At 41.9% G+C, this 24881-nt stretch overlaps 1 protein-coding gene across 2 annotated transcripts; it reads left to right on the top strand.

Moving 5' to 3' along the window:
* The first annotated feature begins 749 nt into the window (after positions 1-749).
* igf2bp3 (insulin-like growth factor 2 mRNA binding protein 3) lies at positions 750-24047 on the top strand. Of its 2 annotated transcripts, none has more exons than XM_079368336.1 (15): positions 750-1596; positions 2504-2564; positions 7884-7932; positions 11549-11600; positions 11811-11874; positions 12630-12908; positions 14594-14728; positions 14891-15013; positions 15180-15315; positions 17044-17175; positions 18075-18194; positions 18317-18391; positions 18651-18782; positions 18912-19025; positions 21105-24047. In XM_079368336.1, exons 1-15 carry the CDS (start codon positions 1422-1424, stop codon positions 21204-21206), a joined length of 1749 nt encoding a protein of 582 aa, XP_079224462.1. In that variant the 5' UTR covers positions 750-1421; the 3' UTR covers positions 21207-24047. The 2 variants fall into 2 exon arrangements, with proteins under 2 accessions (XP_079224462.1, XP_079224461.1); XM_079368335.1 differs by having other exon boundaries at positions 753-1596; positions 18072-18194.
* The last annotated feature ends 834 nt before the right edge of the window (positions 24048-24881 follow it).

Genomic DNA, 24881 nt, shown 5'->3' with positions numbered 1-24881 from the left:
GCCTAGAACAGTCTTGTAAACGTGGCGACTCTGCTTACTGCCTTTTGCGCACACAATCGGCCTTTGGCCGTGATTTAGGCTTCATATACACAATTGTGTTGTAATATTTTATACATGTATTCCACACGTGTTTGAATCTGGCTGTGTTACATGGGACGCTAAGGGTACTATAGTGTAGAAGACCCCTCCCTCTGAACGGAAGTCCACGCACGGGGTTTAGTGAAAGCGGATTCGCCATGTTCACTCAGACCACATGGTGGAAGGTGTCTGTTTTTTCGACGGTTTTGGCTTCAAACTTGGATCAATCCAAATGGCGTGGCGGCGCTTGTCTCGACTAAACATACCCCAATAGCCATTTTAGTGAATAAATTGGGCCTGCTGTTGGACTTTGAGTTGTGGATTAGGGAGGGCATGGCTCCACTCAAGCTGTAGAAGATGGATGCCGTCATGTGGATCGTAGTAGGCCTACGTGTCATTCTCACATTGAGCGAGGGTCCACTGAGCAGGCACACAGCACTCCTTGGTCAACATTTCGTAAATTAAAAATATCCTGTATGCAATTTAACAATGTAGTGCAACATCAGTTATGACCGGCCCCACCCCCTTTTACTCCTTATGTGTCATCAGTACAGCGCACTTAACACAGCCGTGCGCACAAGCCCCCGCAATATCAGCGTCTCCCTGCTATGTGCGTGCGTGAGCGCACTGCCGCTTTACTATTCCTCAACCGACCAATGAGAATCAAGCCTTTGCAGCGAAAGGCACACGAATGTGATTCTAGTGAAGATACACTGGGTTCTCACGGAATCCCTTTACGCACATAGCTCGCCAGGTTTTTTCCCAACACCAATCCACTCTTCCCCTTTTTTCTCCACTCCCCTCTGCTGTCCCCACCCCAGATTCCCGTGCAATTTTCCCCTATCCCAAACACTTAATTGAGCAATTGGGATTCCTCACGTGTGGGCTGATTTGTAGTTTGAACACGTGGCTCATTCAAAAAAAAGCCGGAATAGCGGAGGATTTTTTTTCTCCCCCTTCTTCTTCTTCTTATTCTAGGCTCTAGACTTTGAGGCGGGCGCCAGCCTTACCGTGTGTGACATTCTCTGTCTCTTTGCCAAGGGGTTTAGAGGAAGACACAAAGTAGTTTCTCCTCCTTTTCACCCAACCCGCCATCGTTTGGAGACACCAGATTAATAATTGAGCATTTATTTATTGCGCGATAGAGACAGAGGGGCGAGTGAGAGCGAACGCACTGTGAGGCTGCCAGTTTAAATCTATCTGTGGCTTGAACGACCGGGAATCACGCCACAGCCACTCCGTAGTAGTAAAGGCGATTTAGGCTACTCCAAACACTGCACGTCCGTGAGTGCAAACAACTATCTCTCCCTCAGCGTAAAGATTGTCCCTTTTCGGCGCACAACATGAATAAGCTATACATTGGCAACGTGAGCGCCGAGGCAAGCGAGGAGGACTTCGAAACTATCTTTGAGCAGTGGAAGATTCCGCACAGTGGTCCATTTCTTGTCAAAACTGGCTATGCGTTTGTGGATTGCCCGGACGAGAAGGCTGCAATGAAGGCCATCGATATTCTTTCAGGTTGGTACAAAAAAAAGTGTCATTTGAAAAGACGCACGCACAGCAGATATTGTCTGGAGATTGCCTTTACTTGGGTCCCGGAGGGTGGGGGTGTAGCCAAGCGTTTCTTTCTCTCACACAACCTTTACTTGGCCTTTTGACACCGTGGGCTCAGGCGAATAGCTGCCCTGAGTTTCAGTGAATTCTGCTCTTATAATTTCACTGGAGTGTTCCTTAATAAGCTGTGATTGTAAACATTACCGTGAAGATGAGAATACTATAAGGCTTTTCCAAAAGCTAGTTATGCGCCGTTCAGGGCAGTGCGATGTGAACGCCGTGAAGTGAACCATATTGTGGGCTTTATCACACAGCCCACTTTGGCACAACATGGGCAGATGCTGTAGTGTGTTGGTTGGTTTTAACAGCCTTAGTTTGAACTCACACTCTTGTCCAGGTTTCAAACTACAGGCCGTCTGCTGTTATCACAACTCGCTACTTTGTGAAGCCATTTCGCCCATGCTGACACACCAGGTGGTTTAATTGTGTTGGTCAAATGTAGGCCAACTAACTGTACCACACGACACGGCAATTTGCTTCCTGTACTTTTCACTACTTTCCGTATATTCTTATGTTATAGTAAAGCGTGTTCATAAATTACAGTTTGCCTCTTGTAATTTTCACGTATTGGGTTAAAACCTCTTGTTTGTGTCCTTGTGCTATGAGTTGCTCGCACACTTGAGAAATACATATTGCAAACATCACACTACGTTTAAAGATATCCAAGACTAAGCCATGTGAATCTAAACACACTACATAAAATTAGCTGTAAACACTAACCCTAAATACACTCACTAGAAGCAAGAACGTTGGCATTTTGTAGGGGTTAATGGCGTAATAAAATTAATAGCTGTATTGTTTTTGTTTTTAGGTAAAGTTGACCTTCATGGGAAACTTCTGGAAGTGGAGTACTCTGTCCCTAAACGTCAAAGGTAAGTCGAGTTTTATTTTGTAGGCTCGTGCCTGCTTTAACTCATGGGAACTGTATGTTGCGGTGGGTTTTGTTTTAAAAAAAAATTCCTACAGGTTTTTTAATTTTTTTTTATAAACTAATGGTTGCCCAAAATATGTTTCCTGTTGCACTTGAACATTTAATTCAGGGATGTGAGGTTTTGTTTTTGTTGATTTGGTGAAATGTGTTTTCGTGAATGCTGTGGGGTCAAATGAAAGGGGCGTATGATGGTGTACTCCCTCCTCTCGCCATGTCTATGGGGTGCTCCTTAAACCGTCGTGCACATGCCTGTATCACGTTGCTCACCCCTTATGTCATGTATACGTTTTTATTGTGACCTTAAATGAGCTCAAACATTTAGGGCGATGACTTAAGAGCTGGTCGAAATGTGTGCAGACGTAGAGGCCTTTTGGAGTCGTCCATTTGAGAAGGATTCTCCCTGCTTGTCCTGCGCTTCCGCCCTCTTCTGCACACTCTGCTGCTGTTGCATGAGATGGACTCCCAAACGCGACTGGAATGGGAGGTTTGGGGCCCATGTGTCGGCAAACCTGAGCTCCCAAGTAAGCAACCCGGTAAACACACCGGGCTGTGGTGTATCACTCTAGGGTTTACGTCAAGTATAGCCTAAATGTGATTTATTTATTTTTTTTAGGTCTACGTAACGCGATATGGCTTTGTGGCTGCCCCTTTTTGGTGGTAGCCTAATGCATTCTGCTCACAAATAATCCTTTGTGAATTAAATAAAAATGTCTCACTCTTGACAATTGGTGTAGGCTAATGATTTATGAGGCATTACAGGTAATATGCAATGACTTGTCTGGAGTTAGATTAAATTATCTTCTTATTTTAAGGAAAGTAAAATATCTTATTTTAAATGTCGAGGTGAAACGTGGGCTTCAAATTGTTATTTTGAAGGTACGCCTACTGTAATCTGAATTTAGGCGAAGCTGTAGGGTTGTGTTTTTTTTTACCATCTTTACATGGGTGTGTTTTCCACTTGAAGGTCATGAAGCTTCCTCTGTTAAGCGTGTAAGGCTGTTTGTTTAAATTTGAAGTTTACAAAATAACCCAGGTGAGCTACGTATGGAATTTTGCGTCAAAACTATACTCCTTCCTCCGAATTTTCCTCATCACGAAAAGCTGGTGACGTTGCTGTATGATTTTAATGTAGCCCGCTATGTGGCTATGGCAGCAACAGAGTCGAGTTTCAGCCACACTTAAAAAAAAAAAAAGTAAAACGTGCCCTCCCTGTTCTCCATGGAACATAGCATTAGTCAATGGGAACAGTATTCTGGGTATATGCTAGGCTACACACTAGTACACTGGTGCCCCTCTTTGAATTCCAACTGCAAATATCAACTGGGGGCTGGGGCCAATCATTCTGGCTTAACCTTTGAACCCTCCAGGAAGGGGAAGTGCTATAGCTGACGGAGATCAAGGTGAGCTGGCTGTAGTTCTGGGGCTCTTGAAGACAGAGCTGTACAGGGTGGCTTTCTATTGGGTGTTGTGCTTCGCTTTGTCAAAAACACTTCCTGATATAGATGGTCGTGGCCCAAAGCCTACTAAAATAATCCGTGGTGTATTTGCAAAACATCTGCTGCGTTTTGTGGTTTCTTCTTAAAAAAAAATGCCACAATACAATTCAGTTTAATTAGCCATTTGTGACTGTATATATTTTTTTAATGGTTATGAAATCTTTCAGCCAAAGTTCTGGAAGTGTACGTTTCACTTTGCATTACTTCTGAAAATGTTACAAGCTCAGTTTGAATTAAAGTCTGGCTTTTGAAGATCACACTTGTATTTTCTTGAAAGTGTCATGCAATTCTATTTTGTTTTTATTCTGAGAAGGCAAGCACATTTTAGAATAAGAAATGCAGTATGTCACTCTTACAGGTGCATTTGCATTAAAAATGCTTAATTTGTTCAATTTAGTGAACTGATTTTAAAATGCAGTTTTTTATTTGACCCAAATTAAACAGAAGTTCACAGTGGCTCCATGAATGTATTATTAGGAGCAGTACTTTTACTAAGCAGATTTTTTTTTTTTTTTTAAATGATTAATTTAATTACAAATGTTTCAGACGTGCCATTTTTGTGTAGACTGTGACTTGACTTCCCAGGTCGGATTATGTTCCCCTCGTTAGATAAAATATACAAAGGCCGTAGCCTGCCCTTCCCCACATGCATTTACTCGTGTAGTCACATGTACGGAAAGAGAGAAAAAGGCATGGCTATAGGAGGGGTGGCCTCAAGCCTGTCTGTGTTTGAGAGCAATGTGTAAATGGACATTGAACATGTGTGCACGACACACTTTATTATTATTATTTTTTTTAACAGCATAAAGAATACATACTATTTTCAGTAAGTTTTGTGAAGTCACACTCATTTTTGCATTTTTTTTTTTTTTTAAGCAAGCACCACAGAACACCTTTTAAATGCACACCATGATATATGGATGGTATCCAAGCTGTTTGTAAAACCAATTCCTGGCTCTTATTTCAAGAATGCTGGGGTCATGAGGTCACTGTGGGCCCCCACCTGCAAAAAAAATGTTTTAGTCAAATACTTTGGGGTGCTGGAGAATTATGAATGTGGCCCCTTGTTTAATCTGAAGTGCAAGCAAAGGGCTGAGGGTTCATTAGCTTTTCCTGCTGTTCGGCTCAAATCTGTGTCATGGTGTTACTATCTTACCTTAAATATGTATAGTTGTTCTTTGTGGTGGAGAATAGAGGCATGTTTTCTTTGCAGAGGTTCATACTGAAATTCCAAAATGTGTCTAATGTAACTTAAGTGAATTTAAGGGCTGTGAGAGGGCAGCGGAAACAAAATGTGTGGAGTTTAGTCATTGAGAACCTCTGCAGGCGGAATAGTCAATGAGTGTGGATAGAGGCATTGAGCACAGATCCCGAGTGTCCCACACTGTCCCTGATGGTAGAAGAGGGTTGACTACACGTGTGTTGTTAGACTTGTGCTCGTCTTGTGAGTCTTCTTGTCGCATGTAAAGCTTGCGTTCATGTCTAAACAGTAGCTTGTCTGTGCTCATGATGGAGGGCCGTATAGGTGTCATCTGAGCTGTGCGAGATGGGGGCGAATATGTAAAAGATTTGGTCCATTCTTAAAAGTAAATAAGTATCCGGGCCTCCTCCTGGCCATCACATGACGAGCCAACCCTTGTCACTCCTGGCCCTCCCCTCCTTTCCTCCCCCTCCCACTTTTAACCCCCGCTCTGCATGTTCCTGTCAGTGGACTTGTCCGTGTCCATAGCAACAGGGCCCCACCCCCACAGGGCAGAGAGGGCCCTTGTTACCCTTGCCTGAAACCAGGGCTAGCAGGACTAGTCGCCACCCCCTTCCCTAAATCAAAGGCTGTGACTGGGGAATGTATACCACCCCCACCCTGCCCCACAGCCTGGCTGACTTGTTCTGTGTGTGGAGCTATAGGTTAATCCGACTGGAAGTGCTCGGTGCATTTGCACATTTCGCATGGCGCTCCCACCGCAATGCAGAGCATACAGAAGTGGGGGGGGGGGGCTTGGATCAGTCGGGAATGGCATAGTGGGCCAGAAAGGGCTGGAATTCCTTTTGAAAGTTATTTGGGAATTTTCTGTAGAATTTGCCCATTTAGAATCAAGTAGTTCCTTAATGTCACAAATGAAGTAGATTGTTGAGCTTCTGTTGGCTTGATTACGGTTGTAGTGGTGAAATAGAGGAATATCAACTGCTGCAACAAACCTTGTTGGACATGTTCAGTGTTTCAATATGTATAGAGACCTGGGTGCGCGTTTAAATAACCTTTCTTTGATCAATTTAGGTTCATGGTATAAATAGTTAATAAATTCTGCACGTTGTAAGGTGTTATCTTCTACACAGCCGATTACAAAACAACCATTACAAGTGGAGCCAGTAGATGAGCTGCATTTTTAGAAATCATTTAACAGCTCAGTGAAGCCTGAGGGAAAGAACAAGAGACGTGTGGAGTGTTAGCGGTGTATGTTTTTATACAGAAGACGGAATATTCTGTCCACAAACTGTATAACTTAAATCAGCTGTATTAGTATCAAGTAGCCGTCGTGCATGCATGTGGAAATGGGTTGGGGTCAGAGTTTGTGATTCCACATTGTGTTCACGCTTGAACTCTCGCTCAGTCATATGTACATTTTGTTCCTTTAGGTAGGTGTGTGTGTGTGTGTCGGTGTGCAAGGGACTTTGGAGTGGCCTCCGCTCTTCTCAGATTTTAAAAGAACGTCCACATGCAGACAGACACTTGTGAAACTCTGACTCATTGATCCACAAGTTCCATTGTCTGCATGACCTCCAAAACGGAGCCAGTATACTTGTACACATTCATAACATCCCACTGTACACAAACTTTAGTAAATGGGGAACCTTCAAGCTGAAACGGATGAATTGGGGACATTTGTCCTGCTTGTGTTTTTGCACAGCAGCACCATTGTGAATGCTGGTCTCCACTTGTTTCTGCTGTGCGCTCACACTCTGCAAACAAACGCACAATTAGGATGCTTCATATTTAGTGTGACACTGTTAGTCTCCCCCCCCCCCCCCCCCCCTTCCCCCCTCCCAAACACCCATTTTGATACAACAGCTGGGTGATCCTGGATAAGTTTCTACATTTGATTTATAAAAAAGAAAAATGGGGGCTTGAGCCTGGCATTGGTTGAATCCTCATGACACAATGCTACAGGGCTCATCCTTGACTCAAAGTGTGGAAACAAACATTCTGAAACAGCATATCTTGTCAGCCCCCCCCCCCCCCTGGCTCTCTTGCCTCTACTTTCTCTGTCCCATTTCCTGCTTATCTTGGTATTCTTGCCGTGTTTGACATCATTTGTGATTTTGGATAAAAGTTGGGGTGTATTTCAATTAGTAGAACAATCAACTCAATTTCGGCCACCCAGGGGTGATTCCAAATCGACCCTTCACCTGCTTTTTTTTCTCCCCATCACTTCCTCTAACGTTTTACCCATAGTGCCTCAGTGCACCTGCTGGGTTGGGAATGGAATTAAAGCAGAAGTCGTATCTGCGGCTTTCCCACCCTGATTTGTTTCACTGAAAAAGCGGAGAAGAAAGAACTGCCTTTTTTTTTTTTTTGGCACTTTAAAAAGACACCTTTTACTGTCATGTGTATCACTGTGCCTTTTGGTATTGTCAGCTACTAACTCTTTCTCCCCTCTTTTTTTTTTTCTTCTTCTTTATCCTATCTACCTTCATCAATTCCTTTTTGTCGCCCTCCTCCTTCATCCTTCCCCCACTGTCCTTCTCCTCGCTTGTTCTCCCTCCAGGAGCTGTAAGCTGCAGATCAGGAACATCCCGCCTCACATGCAGTGGGAGGTGAGTGCTAACAGGCCTTTGACTGCTTCCAGGGTGTGGCAGCCCAATCGAGCTCTCCTTTAGCAGCCACTGGAGTCACCTTTCCTCCATTTGGGATTCAGTTGAGCAAAAGTTGTGGATAGTTGAACAATGCTACAGGCAGGTGTACCACACCCACCATTGGGGGAAACTGATTGGTCGACCTGAGCTTTTTACGAAACCAAATGGGTAAATTTGATAATGAAGAAAGTAGGGCTTCATCTAAAAGCGTTGTGCCGCAGCAGATTGGGGGGGGGGGGGGTCTAGGATAGACAGACATCTGAGGAATTAGGAAGATAGACAAGAAAGGAGTCTCAAGTGAAATAGCTTAAGTAGTCACATGGTCTTTGGGAACTAAGGTAGCTACATGCGTAGCTACGGTAAGTCTGTTGAAATTGAAACTTGGTCTATACAGGATTTGTTTGATGCAAAAGGGTCGGGGTGTTTTTCAACACGGTTTTATCAGGACTTCATACTGAGCCCAGCGTGTAGAGATCTGTTTTCTTGCTGAAGTCATATTTAAATGGGAAAAAAAGGATTTGTAAAAACATCTGAGACCGGAGGTTTAATGTCACTCCTCAGCCTTTAAATCTAATTTATAATACCAATGTCTATTTTTTAATTAGCAGAATATTTAGTTAGTGTACATGAGGTTGCTTCAGTTTTTGTTACTTTTGTAAAATGTATCTTAAAATGACTTTTTTATATATATATATATATATATATATATATATATATATATATATATATATATATACTGATCAATGGTTCATACGTGTCACTGTCGTATGCAAAATAAAATGTCTGCTAGGCCTGCACAATATGAAGGAATATGTGCAGTAATTGTAAATTGTTGCAATAACACTGAATGCGATAAATGCTAAAAAAAATGAAGAGAGCATATATTAGCTTTAACTGTTTGTCTGCTGATCATGTTTTACAGAGCAGTGTTTGAAATCTGTTCCTTCTGAAACCTAAATGAAAAATAGTTTTTTTTCTCTCCATTAAGCACGAGTTAATCATAGAGTAGCTGGTGGTTAGCGTTAGCTTCATCTGACTACATCAAAATGGTGTGAAAGCATAGCCACTAAACGCAGGCTACTGTAAAATGTACACATGCCGAATGAGAGCTATGATTGGTTACATTAAGTTAGTTTTTTTTCATTGCGATGACATTTACTTTCCCAATGTGTTTGTGGCAAATGCTCATGTTGTGATAACAAAAAAAAACTGAGAATCGTTGCCCACTCCTTGTCAGAGTTTTTATTTTTCATGAAATCCAATCACTTGCCATGCAAAAATAGCTCAATGTTTGAAGATGAAATAGTTCATATTCTGTCACTTTCTTTAAAAGTTCATCTTTTGGAAGCTAGTTTATAGTGTCTGGAGGTAATGAGAAAATAAAGCCAAATGACTGGGAAAAAAGTCTCAAAAGATGCATACACACTTTACTCAATCCGATGTTTAATTTTAAACTGCAGGAATAATTAAACTTTTGGGATTTATCATGAAAGGGAACCTTTTTGTATTTTTGTTGGGGAAAAATCACACCTCCACATTTTCTGTGACAAATTCTTCAGAAAGCCACGTTTGAATTGATCATGTACACTGTCTGTGCTAAATGAATGGAATTCACTTGAGTTCAATGGATGCTTGAGGGTTTCCACTGGGGATGTAAGTTAAAGCACTAAAAGCGACTCAAGGTCACCGTTAAAGTCACATTCTGGCCACATTTAGCTTTTTCATGAAAGATTAAAGGGCAAAAAAATGTCTCATAAAGATTAACATTTTTAAAGAAATGTTGAGCTATAACACACTAATATTTCAAGGCCAATGTCTGATTAGGAAGAAATCAGTGTTGAGGCAACAGTAGTGTGTGTGTGTGTGTGTGTGCGCTTTGCATGTATTTTTTTTTCTGTGATAAGTCTGATTCAAAGCTCTTTAGTATTCAGCCGTAACCTCTTGTCTTATTTTCTCATCTGCTATTTTCACAGGAACGTATACACGCTCTTACAAAATTCACCAAATATGTATTTCAGAAATTATTTGTCAAACTTAAGATCCCATAGTTAACCTCCTCTTACGTGTCACCAACACAGCTTTATGTGACTTTTTTTTTTTTTTTTTTCCCTTCCTCGGCAGAGGTTTACCTCAGTAGCATGTGCTTGAAGGGTTACGGTTTGTTTTCTTCCCCTTAATAAGCATTGAAGCCTAATAGGAATAGTCTTCCTGAATTACAAACAATTGTGAACAGTATTATTGTAAATTTTGAGTTAAATACAAATCTTTCAGCCTAAAAACTCACTTGTTGTGACCAAATGGCTACAGACGGGCTCAGTGTTCTGTAATGGTGGACTCGCTATGCCTACGCATGTCCCTCAACTGCAGCTCCACATCCACCCATGATCGTAGTATGTTGCATGCAGGCTGTTTGCCTTTTCAAAAAGTGACATGGAGGTTTCTGCCTCTAAGGAGGGGGGAGGGCTTGAAAGAATTGAGGAATAGAGTAGAAAAGGCTGTTTGCATGCAAAGGCCTTGTATGTATCTTATCAGGTAGATAAGACAATGGGTTAGAGTGTGTGAAGCCCTGCAGCGAGAGAATAGTGGCGAGAGTAGTGCCGTGTTCACAAGCTGTAGTGGTGGGTGGGCCTGGACGGTTTCCCCTTCCCCTCCATGTGCGCCGATTCACAGAATGTGTAGCATGAGCTTGCACCCCTCCCCCAGCCCCTGCTTCCTGCTGGAATGCACCCCACCCTTTCCTGAATGGCCTGGATTCCCATTGGCCAGGCTTGGTCGATGGACGGACAGAAAATCTAGCAAGCAGCGGCCACTCTTGGCCTGAGGAAAGTCCTAGCTGTGGTGAGGCAGCCTATGATGGGAGAGGAGATGGCAGGGAGGCGGGATGTTGCTTGGTTGGTGGGTTGGTTGAGTTGGGGGGGCAGGAACACAGTCTTGTTGGCTAGAAAATGGGGTTGAGCTCTTGGGGGTGTGGCCTTGGACTGAGCATGGTCGGATGTAATAGCTTAGCTTAGAAGCCTCGCTCCCTCTCTCGCCTACATTTGATTACGTCTATGAATTAAAATCATGTGAAAAATTGCTTCCAGACATGGGCATTTGTCCAGCATAGTGGGAATTTTTGCATGCATTTTTCCATTTTAAATCCAACTTGTTTGGTCCTCTCCATTTAATAGGCTATGTATAATTCAACATGCTGGATGCTAAATTTGAGTTATTTCATCTTTTGCACTGTCTCAAATAAGAACACAAAGCAAAGGCTGAGGTGTTTCTTTCTTGAACACTTAATATATTTTAGAAGGATGTTCCTACTAGAATACGCAACACTTTTTAAAATAGACTTTTAAATAATTGGCTCAGCACTTAGGGCTGTAGGTTCCCATAGGAGACGCTCGTAATTTGAGGTAGAAAGGATTTTACACAAAGGCAGAAAATTTATCCTCGTATGTCAAAACTGAACTCTGGGGCTCAGAATTAATGGACCGTCCTGGCAGCGAGCAGGAGCTGGGTCCCACAGATGAGCTCTTAACAGGTTCTAGTCAAAATGCCCCATAATCATGGCTTTCTTCCTCTTGTCTCCCAGGTTTTGGATGGTATGCTTGCTCAGTATGGTGCAGTAGAGTGCTGTGAACAAGGTAAACTTTCTTAACTGTTAAAAAATAATTCCTCCACCTTGCAGTAATGTTCATTTTAAATGTACAGTATTTTAGCTTTATTTAAAAAATAATAATGTAGAATTAATAAAGCCAACTTTTAATTGTTTAACCATAGAAAATCAGCCCATGGTTAACAAATGTGTCCCGCACTGATTGTGTGTGAATTGACTGCTGTTTGATCTCCCGCAGTAAACACTGACACAGAGACTGCAGTAGTCAATGTTCGATATGCAGCCAAGGACCAGGCCAGGCTGTGAGTACAATCACATACACACGCACACATGCAGTGAATGCATGCCATAAACTCGTGCTCATCTCTCTGGCTGTCTTTGACGTGGATCTGCAGAAGTTTTTTTTGTTGTTTTTTTTTCCCTTTTACTCAGCATCTTCTGCTGGACTTAGCACCACCTTCCTCTGTCCACTGTTCTTGCACTGCACCTGATATCCTCCTTCCAAAAATCAGTCCAGTTAAATTTGACATGCAATGATGATGGGGAGGAGGGGGAACTGTGGGTGTGTGCCTTTTTTATTGGATAGGGAGGGGGTTAAATTAGCCATCTGGTGCCCCCTGGTGTAGATGAATCTTACTACAAAGTTCCTCTCTGCACGAGTTTTTGTCCTAGTCCCTGGGCAGACTTGATCGTTTCTGCACAATTCTAAACCCCCAAAGTTGACATGGCACACGTGTTTTAAGTTTGAATGCTCTTGAAGTTCGAGTGAATTTCTTCTAGCCCTTGAGAAGGGATCTTTGGATGATGCCCCTTTGCTTTATTGAGCATGTCAGCATTCGTGTGGCCATCGTTATGGACGTAATAACCTGTGTAAACTTGAACCAAACCCTCTTAATTTGTTTCAATGTTCGTTCACATTGAATATTCGCTCTTACAAGGGGCTTGGGCAGTAACCATCACATAAAGCTTCATTTCCTTTTCCGTAAAATCATTCTACATTTAATACGTCTTTGAGGGAGATCAACAGTTTATAAAACCTATCCTCTTTACTCTCTAGGGCGATGGAGAAGCTGAATGGCTCTATGATGGAGAACTATGCCTTGAAAGTATCTTATATCCCAGATGAGACGGCTGTCCAAGAAGGTCCTTCAGCAGGAGGCAGGAGAGGCTTTAATACTCGTGGACCCCCTCGTTCTGGCTCTCCAGGTCTAGGAGCCCGGCCCAAAGTGCAGTCAGACATCCCGCTGCGCATGCTCGTTCCCACGCAATTTGTGGGGGCAATCATCGGCAAGGAGGGCGCCACAATCCGCAACATCACCAAACAGACCCACTCAAAGTACGTAAGCAGAGGTCAGGATTGATGTCGAACATTGCGTGTTCCGTGTCCTTTTATTTTTCTGCACAGTTGATTTAATGCACTAACACTAGGAAATCCTCACTGTGCCCAAGAATGTTTAACCCCTAGAGGGGGGGGCTAGTGTACGTGCTCCGTGCCATGCTTAAGCACAGTACACGGGGAAAGGTGTGCTCCTGCACGGTATGGTTCCTCACGCACAAGTACAGGAAAGCAATGTAGAGATGACATAGAATCGCTCAACGTCTTGCCTATTCCAGGAGTGTAAAAGGCTCCTATCTGACCAAAATGACTCGCAATAAGTTACAGAGTTGGAAATGTTGCAGTTGTGTTCTCCATTAGAAAAGAGAAAATTCACTCACTATCACGCAGTCTGTTACTGCTATTTGACAGTTTCTCGAAGTGTTACAGTGGAGTCAGTGCATGAGTTAACATCATGAATCAGTCAAGCCAACTGTCAAAATTGTAACTGAGCATTGTTTGTTTTTGCATGTTTTTTTATTGATGGTCAAATCTTGAAGCACTCAAAAAAGTACATGAATTTTTACTGGATTATTTAAACTGCAAATTAAATTTCTTCACTTGGAGAATAACTGTCGGCACTACACGTATGTATGGTGATGATTTATGTTCAAGAGGTAACTGTACTTGGGTCCGTTGTGCTTCCGCACGGTATGGGACAACTATCCTTCGTGTAAGTGCGCCTTTAATATCCTACCTCCTACTAATAATGAAGGGAAGTCTTTGGAAAGCAAATGGCTGCATACAGATACTTCTGCCTGTTGAAATTGAAAAGCTCAATACAGCCCTAAAAAATCCAGTTGGTTGGCATGTGGTTTGCTGGTGATCTACTAGGAAAATGTGAGTGAATGATAACAGGTGCGAACCGTGTGGAGGTGGTGGTATTGACATTGGACTTTTGCTTGTTCTACTGGTTGACGTGATGGAGAGTTCGGACAGAAAGCAAGATGACTGTGAGCCCAAAATGGATGTTAGTGGAAGAGGCAAATAAATATACAGTAGTTGTATTGGTTAAAGCAGATAAATCTGAATATGGCCAAAATAACATTTTGCTTGTATTGGCAAGAGGTATTGAAGATGTGGTTACAAGCGGTGGTGAGGTCCCCCAATCCAAGCGCCCATCAGCCCCAGGGGGTTTGTAGAGGGAGGAGGCGAGCGCAATAAAAAGGAAAGGAAATCCCCAGTTCAACCAGCTTTGATGTCTATGGTCCAGAACTTGGACGCCAAAATTAGAAAATCGGCCCTAACTTACTGTATTATAGGGAGGCTGTGTCGTGTGAGTGAGTTACTCTGGTTCAGTGTACTCTGTGTCTCTGACTAAAACCCTGACCCAACCCCATTTCCTGCTTTTTTTTGTTGTCGGGAACTACACACTAAAGACAGGTCGTTGATCTGAACCAGTCAAAGCAAAGAAATAACGGTCAGTATTTCTGCACCACTTACCTGGACTAAACCCTCGGACACCCAGATGTCTGCTCAAACTGTTTGCATAAAATGGGGCTCTTAGCAGAAAATATGGGACATTTTATTATCTTAAATTGCACAAAGATGCAAGTTACAAATGTATGCATAGCTTTTACAATCACTTTTGTAAAGGATTGTATTGTAGTTGAAAGGTGCCATCATTGGCTTTGCTTTTGCTGCAGGATCGACATCCATAGAAAAGAGAACGCTGGTGCAGCGGAGAAGCCCATCACGATCCACTCGACCCCTGAAGGCTGTTCGAGCGCTTGCACAACCATCATGGAGATCATGCAGAAGGAGGCCGTCGACACAAAGTTGTGAGTTTGGGGCTCGAGACACGGGTGAAGATTATTGTTAGATTTTCAATGACTTTTTTTTTTTTGTCAGGCCTGTGGACACAAAAAGCACTAAACACTGGAAAGGGAGGTCTTATCTGAATGTCTGAACATTTAACTAACCCTCAGTTCTGTTTGGCTCAGTACTGAGGAAATCCCACTGAAGATACTTGCACACAACAACTTTGTTGGAAGATTAATTGGGAAGGAAGGACGCAACCTGAAGAAAATCGAGCAGGATACGGGATGCAAGATCACAATTTCACCGTAAGACTATTTTCCATTTACTGAAGGCTTATTTTAATTGACAGTTTGTAGCCCCTGCAGCAAATTTGCAAAAGTGACGCCTGGTACGCAATGAATATTTAATGAAGTCGCCAGAGCATAAATTCTGACATTTCTAATTTTTTTTTCTCCTCATTGTACTATCTAGTCTGCAGGACTTGACTCTGTACAACCCTGAGCGGACCATCACAGTGAAGGGCCCCATCGAGGCATGCGCAAGAGCCGAGGAGGAGGTGATGAAGAAGATCAGGGAATCGTATGATAGTGACATGGCTGCTATGAACGTAAGGACACTCGGCCTTTGCTCAAAAAGACACAATCATTCTGTTGCTTGATGGTGTTGTGTTGAGTGCTGCTACAGATCACCCACCCACTGTTCAGATCTGCAGATCAATGGGAAAATGTATCATCATTGTGCAAATTAAATTTACTGCAAATGCATTGCCTTGCAGTTTCAGTGAAAAGGAAGTAGTGCTTACAGTCAACCATGTAGATCCTCTGTACAAACATGTAGAATCATTTTGTGCAAGCTTTTCATAAACTTTCTCACAAAAAAGTAATGTTGTTGTTGGGGAAGTTGTATCAGACTGTGCCATTTGTTTATTTCTCCATTCACTGTGTTTTTCATGCAAGTATCAGCTGATTGTGTGTCACAGAAACCACTGTCTTCCCCCCCCCATCCTACTGTGGTCTCTAGCTGTACACACATATTTCATATTGTAAAACGTGTCTATGAAAAGAGGGAGTTCAGGTTTAACCGGCTGGTCATTGTAGTCGTGAAGGTGTAGTGAAGAAAGTTGACTGCCACTGAGATTTGTTGTGCTTCAGAATGCAAGAAAATCTTTTCACATGTTTAGCTGATGACAGGACTATGTTCTGAGTATATATTTTGACCAATCTAAGAAATGATCAAATCTGTAATCAAATCCAAACTATGAGAATTGTCTGTTACAAGAATAGTTTCCATTAATTGACAAGTTAAGAAACTTTGATGATATTCTGCTTAGAAAACGTATTTTATTAACGGCATTAATTGAAACATAAAACCATGCATTTCATCAGATAATGCTGAAATTCAAATCAGGAATCTGTGAACTCATCTGTCATGTCTGCACTTTCTTATCATGAGTTGTTGGTATATACAACTTAATAAATTGAGCAATTCTTTTTTTTTTTGCGCCATTGTTTGAAGAAAGTTGACCCCAGACTTCTGTGATATTTGAGTAAATTTTTAGTAAGTCTGAGCAGCAGCTTAAATTAGAAAGGAAAGTTCTGTTGGTGTGATATACGTTTATAAATTAGAACAGAGGCCTTTAATCTGAAGAAGAGAGGCTCACATTTTAAACGGGTTGGACTCCAAAAGGGTTTAAAGGCATGCTTTTTCATGCTCATTTCGGCATGATTTTTATTAAATGTCTCACTATCTGAAGTCCAGACTTGTGTGTGAATTCTGTTTGACAGACTTGAACCTGGCCTACCCACTGGGAGGACTACAGCCTCCGTACATGGGGCAGGACTATGACGGTGATAGAGAGCGAGTAGACGTCTTGTAGGAATATGAACTGCAGGGCTTTTCAACTTTAACCTGAAGTGACTCAGCAATATTGATGGTGGAACACAGGCTACAAAGAACACTTTGTTTGGCTACAGAGCTCCTACATTTGAAGAATAGGATTTTAAATACAACAGATACATGCCCTTTAGTCATGCATTCGTTTCTTTCATATTTTATATCAACTTTAAATGTCTTGAATTGTTGTTTGTTGAAGCTTGCAAAGAAAATGATGAAAATTCGTTCACCAAAATGTATTCCTTTGGTTGGAAATCTGGACAAAGTCTTTGTGGGGAAAACGCTGGATGTTGATAGTCTTAATATTTATCCTATTGCAGATGTAGGCTGTGTCTTGTAGTGTCACAGAAAATGTAAAACAAGCTGTATCCAGCTTGCACTTCACTCGTTCATAAAAAGCCTTGAGTATCACGTTAATAGAAATGTTCTCTTTTCCATGCAGCTCCAGTCCAACCTGATCCCAGGCTTGAATCTGAATGCTCTGGGTTTGTTTCCTGGTGGAGGACCAGGCATGGGGCCTTCCATGTCAAACGTTCCACCTCCTGGAGCCCACGGTGGATGCCCATCATTTGGAGTAAGTGGCAGTCTCATTATCATTCACGGCACAGTGGTGTGCCCTTAGAGATTACTATTTAAAATCCCAGGACTGGATGTATTTCTCAAATGAACCTTGGTTCTGCAACTTCTGGGTCGGGTTAGGAAACAAAAGCCGATTTTTAGCCCGTGGAACTCAGTTTGACGTCTCTTTTTCCCTTTAGTGCAGTCCTTATGGGGGTGAGGGGCCATTTTGGGCTTCTATGCTGTCGGCGAGCAGCCAGCCCCTCGCTGTAAGTCACCCGTCCCGAAGTGCTTTGCACGGCTTGTGGCTGCTCGCTGCGGGATTAGGGGGCAGTGTTTGCTACATAAAAGTTGTTCTCCAGCTGCCCCTCGGTCTGTGACCTTTTGAGGCCCTTATCTGTATGCAGTTCTGAATCTGGTGCATGGGAAGACAAAAAGACCAGGAGAGCACCAATGGTCTCATTTTATATCAGCTTCACCTGTCAAACGTATTGCACTATTTTATTTATTTTTCCAAGCTGAATGTTTTTCTAATGGCGAGTAATACATCCTCATTGCTGAGAGGCTTTGAGATTCAGAGGCTGCCAAAGTAAGATGTTAGTGTGCCCTCAGGTGACTCATTGATTGGATTATTGGGCTCCATCCAAAGTCAACATTGCTACTTGTCGGTCCTCTTTAACTATGCGACAGCCTTCCCTGACTGAGCTCAAGCCAATCACTCTCTAAAAACAAGTGTTTGTGTTTCTGCTTGGCAGGTATGCGTCTTCTAACCAGCTGATTTTAAATTGAGGGGCATGAGTTCTTGTGTAGTTCAAACATTAGAACAGCATTAGCTAGCTGTATTTTCCCAGTGGTGGCTTGAGTTTGAGCCTAGTCACAGCAGTTCTGACAATTTTTTTTGTTGTTTCCCAGCAGGGACACCAGGAGTCGGAAACGGTTCACCTTTTCATCCCTGCACTCGCAGTAGGAGCCATCATCGGAAAACAGGGTCAACACATCAAACAACTCTCACACTTTGCCGGCGCCTCAATCAAAGTGAGTGATGGAGAGAATGCCAACTTCTGCATCTCAGCGATAACGTTCTCCCAGTTGTCCACCTGCTTCAAGTTTGACTGAACAGTTTTTGTTTTCAATGCTCGATGTCTGCCTTCCTTCAGATTGCCCCTGCAGAAGGACTGGATCCCAAACAGAGGATGGTTATCATCGTTGGTCCACCAGAGGCTCAGTTTAAGGTGTTGTACTTCACCACAGCCATATAAACGTAAAGACTCAATAGGTAGAAAAAAGCCATATAGTCAAATAGGATTCCAGCCATAGAGTAGCTCTTGTGTTCCCTTTGCGGTCTGATTTTCCTTTTATTATTTATGGTTTTAATAAGGGTGTTTGACTCTTTACAGCCACTCCAGTAATGCATTTCTTCAGCTTCTTCTCTGGAAAGTCTGTCTCATTTCTTCTCTGCATCATGAGTAATATGTACTTTTCTGGTTGCAGGCTCAGTGTCGCCTCTTTGGCAAGCTGAAAGAGGAGAATTTCTTTGGACCCAAGGAGGAGGTGAAGCTGGAGGCACACATCAAGGTTCCCTCCTTTGCTGCTGGGCGAGTCATCGGGAAAGGTGGAAAAACGGTAAACGAGGACATGATTGATTAATCACTGCACAAGTCAGAATTGTGCAATGCTTAACTTGATCATAATACAAAGTTTTCTGAAATAATTAAAAAAGGTAAACTGGTGTTCATCTTTGTGTGGCTGCAGGTAAATGAACTGCAGAACCTTACCTGTGCAGAAGTGGTGGTGCCCAGAGACCAGACGCCCGATGAGAACGACCAAGTTATAGTAAAGATCAGTGGACACTTCTTTGCATGCCAGGTGGGTTTAAAAAAAAAGAGGCAAATTTTAAATTCTTGGTTTGACCTAGGACTGATTTTCTATTTAAGCCTGAAGACTCCAGCAGGATTTAAAATGTTTGTTTACTTCATGCGTGACTGCAGTGGGCAGTTATTGAGTCTTTCAGTCTCTCTTGCCTTTTCTCAGACACAAGGAGGAAGAGTTCAATCCAGCCGTGGATTGAATACAGTTCTTTCTAAATTTGTGATTAGAGCAATGTTCCTAGCTAGGACTGTTCTACACAAAACCCACCCCAATCTTGATGAACAAATGTTTTGAAGTTGAACATCTTTACAGTCCCTGACAAAAGTCTCGTCACTTATCCATTTTGTAGAAACAAAAGCTTATAACCTGACTTTTAATGAATCGGTTGGTTTTAGAAATGCATCATATGAAAGCTAAACATTCCCAAATTATGTTTAATATACTAAAATAAATTTGCTTCACTGAAGAAAGATTATACAAATACAAAATGTTGCATAACATCAGTGAATTAAGTAGTGTTGCTGTGAGATCCAGATCTAATATCTTGTGTGACTTCCATGAGCTTGAAGAACTGCATCCATGCGGTTTGACAATGATTCATTGTTTGGTGGTGGAAAAAAATCATGGTCTGTGGTTAGATCCAGTATGGGGGTGTGCGAGAGATTTGCAGGGTGGAATGCAATATCAATAGTCTAAAATATCAAGAAGAATTAGCTACTTCTTACATTCCCAACCATAAAGGGGTCAGATTTTGCAGCATGATGTTGCTCCATCGCATACTTCCATCTCTTAAGTCAAAGTTCCTCAAGGCGAAAAAGATCGAGGTGCTCCAGGACTGTTCAGCTCAGTCACCAGACATGAACATCATTTAGCATGACTGGGGTAGAATGAAAGAGGAAGCATGGAAGATGAAACCAAAGGGTTTTGATGAACTCTGGGGGGCATGTGGGACTGCTTTCTTTGCTTTTCCTGGTGACTTAATCAATGAATTGTACGAATCATTGTCGAACCGCATGGATTCAGTCCTTCAAGCTCATGGAAGTCTTACAAGTTATTAGATATGGATCTCACAGCAACACTACTTAATTCACTGTTATGCAACATATTTTTGTATTTGAAGTCAATGATTTGTTTAATTTTCACATTACTCTCTGTAGGCGACACAACTTTTGTCTTGCTAAAATCTGAATCTGACCTTTCTGTGTTCATTAAATGATCAATCTTTCTTCAGTGAAGCCAATTTATTTTAGTATATTAAACATAATTTGAGTGTTTTAGCTTTCATATGATGCATTTCTAAAACCAATTGATTAATTAAAAGTCAGGTTATAAGCTTTTGTTTAAACAAAATGGATAAGTGACAAGACGCGACTGCACTGTTTTACATTGTAACAATATGACTAGATGACTTTAAAGAGAACCAAAATCATCAACTCACTGATTGGATTTAAGATCACACACATGAAATCACAGGCTGCTGAAACTTGTGTAAATTCTATCACATCAACTCATGATGTGACTCTGTGCCTGTACTGTATGCACTCCCAACAAAGTCCGGGTATGCTTCTGATAAGTTGGCGGCTGGTGTCCTGGAGTATTTCCACCCAGATCTAGATCAGGGCCTCTGAGTTCCTGGACAGTCTAGTGGCATTTCAATGATAGACCTTCCAAGGCAGCATAGCATCTCAATCCTCTTTTACACCTCTAACACTTGCTCGGTGTGAACCTGCGCTGATCTGTGAAAAGAACAAGGTGCCAATGTCAGACTTCACAATTGTGGTCTTCTCTGGTAAATGCTAATTGACCAACTTGAGCTGAGCTTCCACTAGAGGGCGTGGGCAAACAGACATTTTCCACCAAAGCAAATAAGGTAATTTTACGATCCCCTGTGCTTAAAGGACATTGCTATCCCAGATGTTTAGTTGACTTGGTTGAAAGCTATGATGATTGTCCCCTTTTTTTTTTTTTTTTTTTTTTGAGAAGTGTATATAGCAGATCAAAGTGTTGTATTTAAGTGAAATCTACAAATAGCTCCTCGTGGGTAAAGGACTTTGTTGAATTTGACCTGTCTTCTAGTTGGCCCAGAGGAAGATTCAGGAGATACTGGCCCAAGTGAGAAGGCAGCAGCAGCCCAAGCCCTCATCTGGAGCCCAAACTCCAATCCCCCGCAGGAAGTAAAGATCCAGCGGACCTGGAGGAATGGTGACCGAATCTGCCAGAAGACTTGACAGATGAACAGATGCAGCGGAGTCCAAGGAGGGAGAACCAGAAGACGACAAGGGGATGTAGTGCTCATCTCAGGGGTCAAAGGTTATCAGAACCCAACAGAACACCTATCCCTCTTTGTCGTACATGAAGAACTTTGAAGTGGGGATGATGAGGGACCCTAGGCCTCTAAGCCCTCCACCCCATCTCACCTCTCTGCATCTCTGTGAGAATGTACTTCTGAGGGCTACTAACAACGTCACCAGCCCTCGCACATACACACCCCTCGACCGCTCTCCTCCTCCCTCCACCACGGGTGTGGTCAATTAATTGTTTGTTCTTTTTTGACACTACAAACAGAAGAAATAAGGATCCCCCCCTCCTATCACCTCCCTGGTGTGGTACTTCAAACCTGACAAGATTTTTTGGTTGACTTCAGATTTAGTTTAATTTCTTTTTAGTGTTTAATTGGTTGATGAAGCTTTCTCATGAGTTTTTTTTTCTGTGGAAAGGAAAAGGCATTGCTATCGAGGTCCTAGTTGGACCAACAGAGGTTTATTTTGGGGGAGGGTTGGCTCAGATTGGGTGGGCCAAGTTTAGGGGAAAGATTCTTGTTTCAGGACAGGACACCTACAAGGGTGGATTATATTGGGCGTCCTGCCCTTGTAATGATAATGGCATTTTATAAATTTGGATGCATTTTATAGATAGACCTATATACATAGATGAATATATATTTAGTGGTGAGGGCAGCGCCATGACTGACACTTGGGGAAATGGTGCCGAACTGCTGCTGCCCAGGAAAACCAATTTAATATGCATTTTACTTAACTACCTCAGGATCTAGTACCTCAGAAGAGAAAAGAAAATGATTATATATATATATGAAAAAAATGTTCCTTTCTTTTTTTATTTTGCTTTTGTGGTATTTTGTATACTTTATAAAGCTGATAGTCTTTGAACATTTTTATTTTTTTAAGAAAATTTAAAATTTGGTCAGCTGCCAACTGACCTTGCCTTCAACTCTGGTGCTTTAGGTGGCAATGTTTATGTGTATGTGACTTGAGATGACTCTGTACATAGTCTATTTGTACATAGCAGCCTCCGAAAGCACGAGTTGGCGCCCCCTCAGCTGGCGGCTGACAGGAGTATCTATAGAAAATCGCCTCAGTTTTTCCCCTGAGGTCCACCATCTTCTGAATATAAAAACTACAAAACAACCAAGACATGCAAATATTGCCAACCGTACATAATTGCAGCAATGCCATTTAGTTTTGGGATTGACATTGTTATAGGTAATGGTACTTTAAGTTGTCAGAAATAAATACTTAGTGACTTCCTGTGAGGGCTGTGGTCAGGGCAGTGGGGACTGTAACAGTCCTGCAGAGCATCTTTTTTTGTCTGTTTGTTCCCAGATCATCTGTTACCATCTTCACGATGGTTTCTATCAAGGTCCAGGCCTGAATAGGTTTATTTTCATTGAGCAAGCTATGTCAGCTTCACTGCATGGTGAGGGTAGGGGGAGTAACACTGATAGATGCAAGGTTTTGTTTTTTGCGCTATGGAAAAAAAAAAAATATTTAAACATTCTCTGAAACCCACAAATGCAATTTTATTTTCAAACAGGGATAATGAGCCGGAAAAGGCCCCCAAAATCCTGAATGAACCTCTCTCTGGGGCTAAGAAAGGAGGAAAAGAATCCAAAACTTAAATATAACATTTATTTCATTTTGTCTCTTCATGCCGAATGTAAATATGTTGATTGTGGTAAAAGTGCTTGAGTGTATCCATGCTTCCACAGTAGAACGCCGTCTACCTCAGCTGAGGGGGTGAGGGGTTGTTGTGGCACTAGGCACCCCACCCTGCTCCCACTGAGCTCCAGCGTGCACTGATACCTCAGTCCCCCCGAACACTTCTTTCTACGTGGGCGCGCCATCCCAAGACCGCGCTTAACTGAGGGGCACAAGTGATACTTAAATTCTCCCCAACACATCCTGATCCTCTGCCTCCTTCCTGCAAATCCCCCCCACCCCACGCTTCCCCCCCCAACTCCGCAGTTTGTTTTGATCTACCTCTTTAGACATGTATTTGAAGTAGAGGCATTCTTCTATTTGTTAGAATATAGCCCCCCCCTCCTTTATGACTCCCCATGCTTCCCCAGAAATGAATTAAAAAAATTAAGCTAAAATCATGTACTATTTAGAATTGAGAGAAAAATTGAAAAGTGATCAAAAACGTTATTTTTGCCAGTGTTTATATATACTCCTTTTGGCTTAATTGAAATCCTCAAACGATTTTTCTCTTCTGCTTTCTTTTCTTTTTTTTTTTTTTTTAAGTGGTGTGGCTTACATGTATTTGAACTTTTGCTTGGGTTTTTTTTTGTGTGGAAAAAAGCTCAAATCACGTGTTTGATTTTTGCATTCGGTAGTAAATGAGAAAAATACTTTTTCTTAAAACAGGGCCTGGCTTTTTTTCTGATTTTGTAAGGCTTCAAAATAGGTACAAGTCTTGTCTTTTTTTCCCCTTTCTCTCTCTCTCTTTCACTGCTCTACTCACTTGCTGATTTAATAGCTTGTTTCTTATGTTAGCATTTCTTGGCTGTGTAACGTGAAACATCCTCTTGGTATGAGACAGATTTGAGGGACTGTGTCTCTGAGTTTTGTTTCGTTTCTTTTTTTGGAAAAGTTATCTGACTTCAGCATGATATTCCCTCCTCCCCCTCTCTGCAACCATGCTTGTGCCCCATCACCTCCCCTTCACACACAGCTCCACTTGTCAAATGCCTCTGAATAAAATAAAAATAATCAAGTTTGATTGTGCTTGCCCTTTTTTGATGTAGGACTTATGACTGTGGCAGCCATGTCCTACCCATGTTCTGAGGATATATAAGCAAGAACAAAACCACTTAAAGCCCTATAATTCAAAGACTAAAACATATCACATTATTTAGTTACTGTCTCATGAATCCCCCCCCCCCCCCCCACCTTCATAAAGACACATTTCTCTTAAATGATTAAAAATATGTTTTTGTTTCTAAAAGGCTTGATGTGCTTTCAACAAAAAGGTGAACTGTATAAAGGAAGCAAACGCTTTCAAAAGTGCTGCTTTAGCATGTCAAACTTTTTTGTGTTCCTGGCTCTGTTGAATGTTTATTTAAAGAAGCTCTGACTTTACTTTTCTCTTTTTTCTTAAAAAGAAAAAAAATTATGATTCTAGTGTTTCCAGTGTGAACAAGAAGGCGTGACGTATGTAGAGGTGGGGAATTAGTCTGACCAAAAGAGAGCCATAGAGATTGCTGTGGGTATTTACTGCACATAACTTAAATTCTCATGCAGGAAGCTTTAAATGATTGTGCTGCTCCTGTTTGTTGCATTTTTCTGCTGTTGAAGTTGAGACCTTTGCTGATTGTAACTAATTCACATGTTGGGTAATTTGCTCCTGTTATATCAAGCAGTCCTCTTTGGTAACCTAATTTTTAGATAACTTACAAATATTTTTGGAAGTGTTTAGGTATCTTCAGGAAAATTAAAGAAACAATCAGTTTTCCTGTTTGCCAGACTACTAAAAATTCTCTGGTTTGAAGAAAAATGTTTCTTTGGCAAGCAGGAAATTAATTCAGTGTAATCTAAAAAATGTGATTTTAGCCTA

This window comes from Symphodus melops (assembly GCF_947650265.1).
Source record: "Symphodus melops genome assembly, chromosome: 18".
In the NCBI taxonomy this organism is placed as follows: Eukaryota; Metazoa; Chordata; class Actinopteri; order Labriformes; family Labridae; genus Symphodus; species Symphodus melops.
Note: the sequence above shows the minus strand (reverse complement) of the source record. Positions and strands in the feature narration are given on the sequence as shown.

What these genes read in the sequence shown, in the direction of transcription:
- igf2bp3 (XM_079368335.1), top strand. Translation starts at nt 1,422, where the DNA reads ATGAATAAGCTATACATTGGCAACGTGAGCGCCGAGGCAAGCGAGGAG. An exon ending in TCTGTCCCTAAACGTCAAAG is followed by an intron (nt 2,565 to 7,883) that starts GTAAGTCGAGTT and finishes TTCTCCCTCCAG; the next exon opens with GAGCTGTAAGCTGCAGATCA. An exon ending in TGCAAGATCACAATTTCACC is followed by an intron (nt 15,014 to 15,179) that starts GTAAGACTATTT and finishes TGTACTATCTAG; the next exon opens with TCTGCAGGACTTGACTCTGT.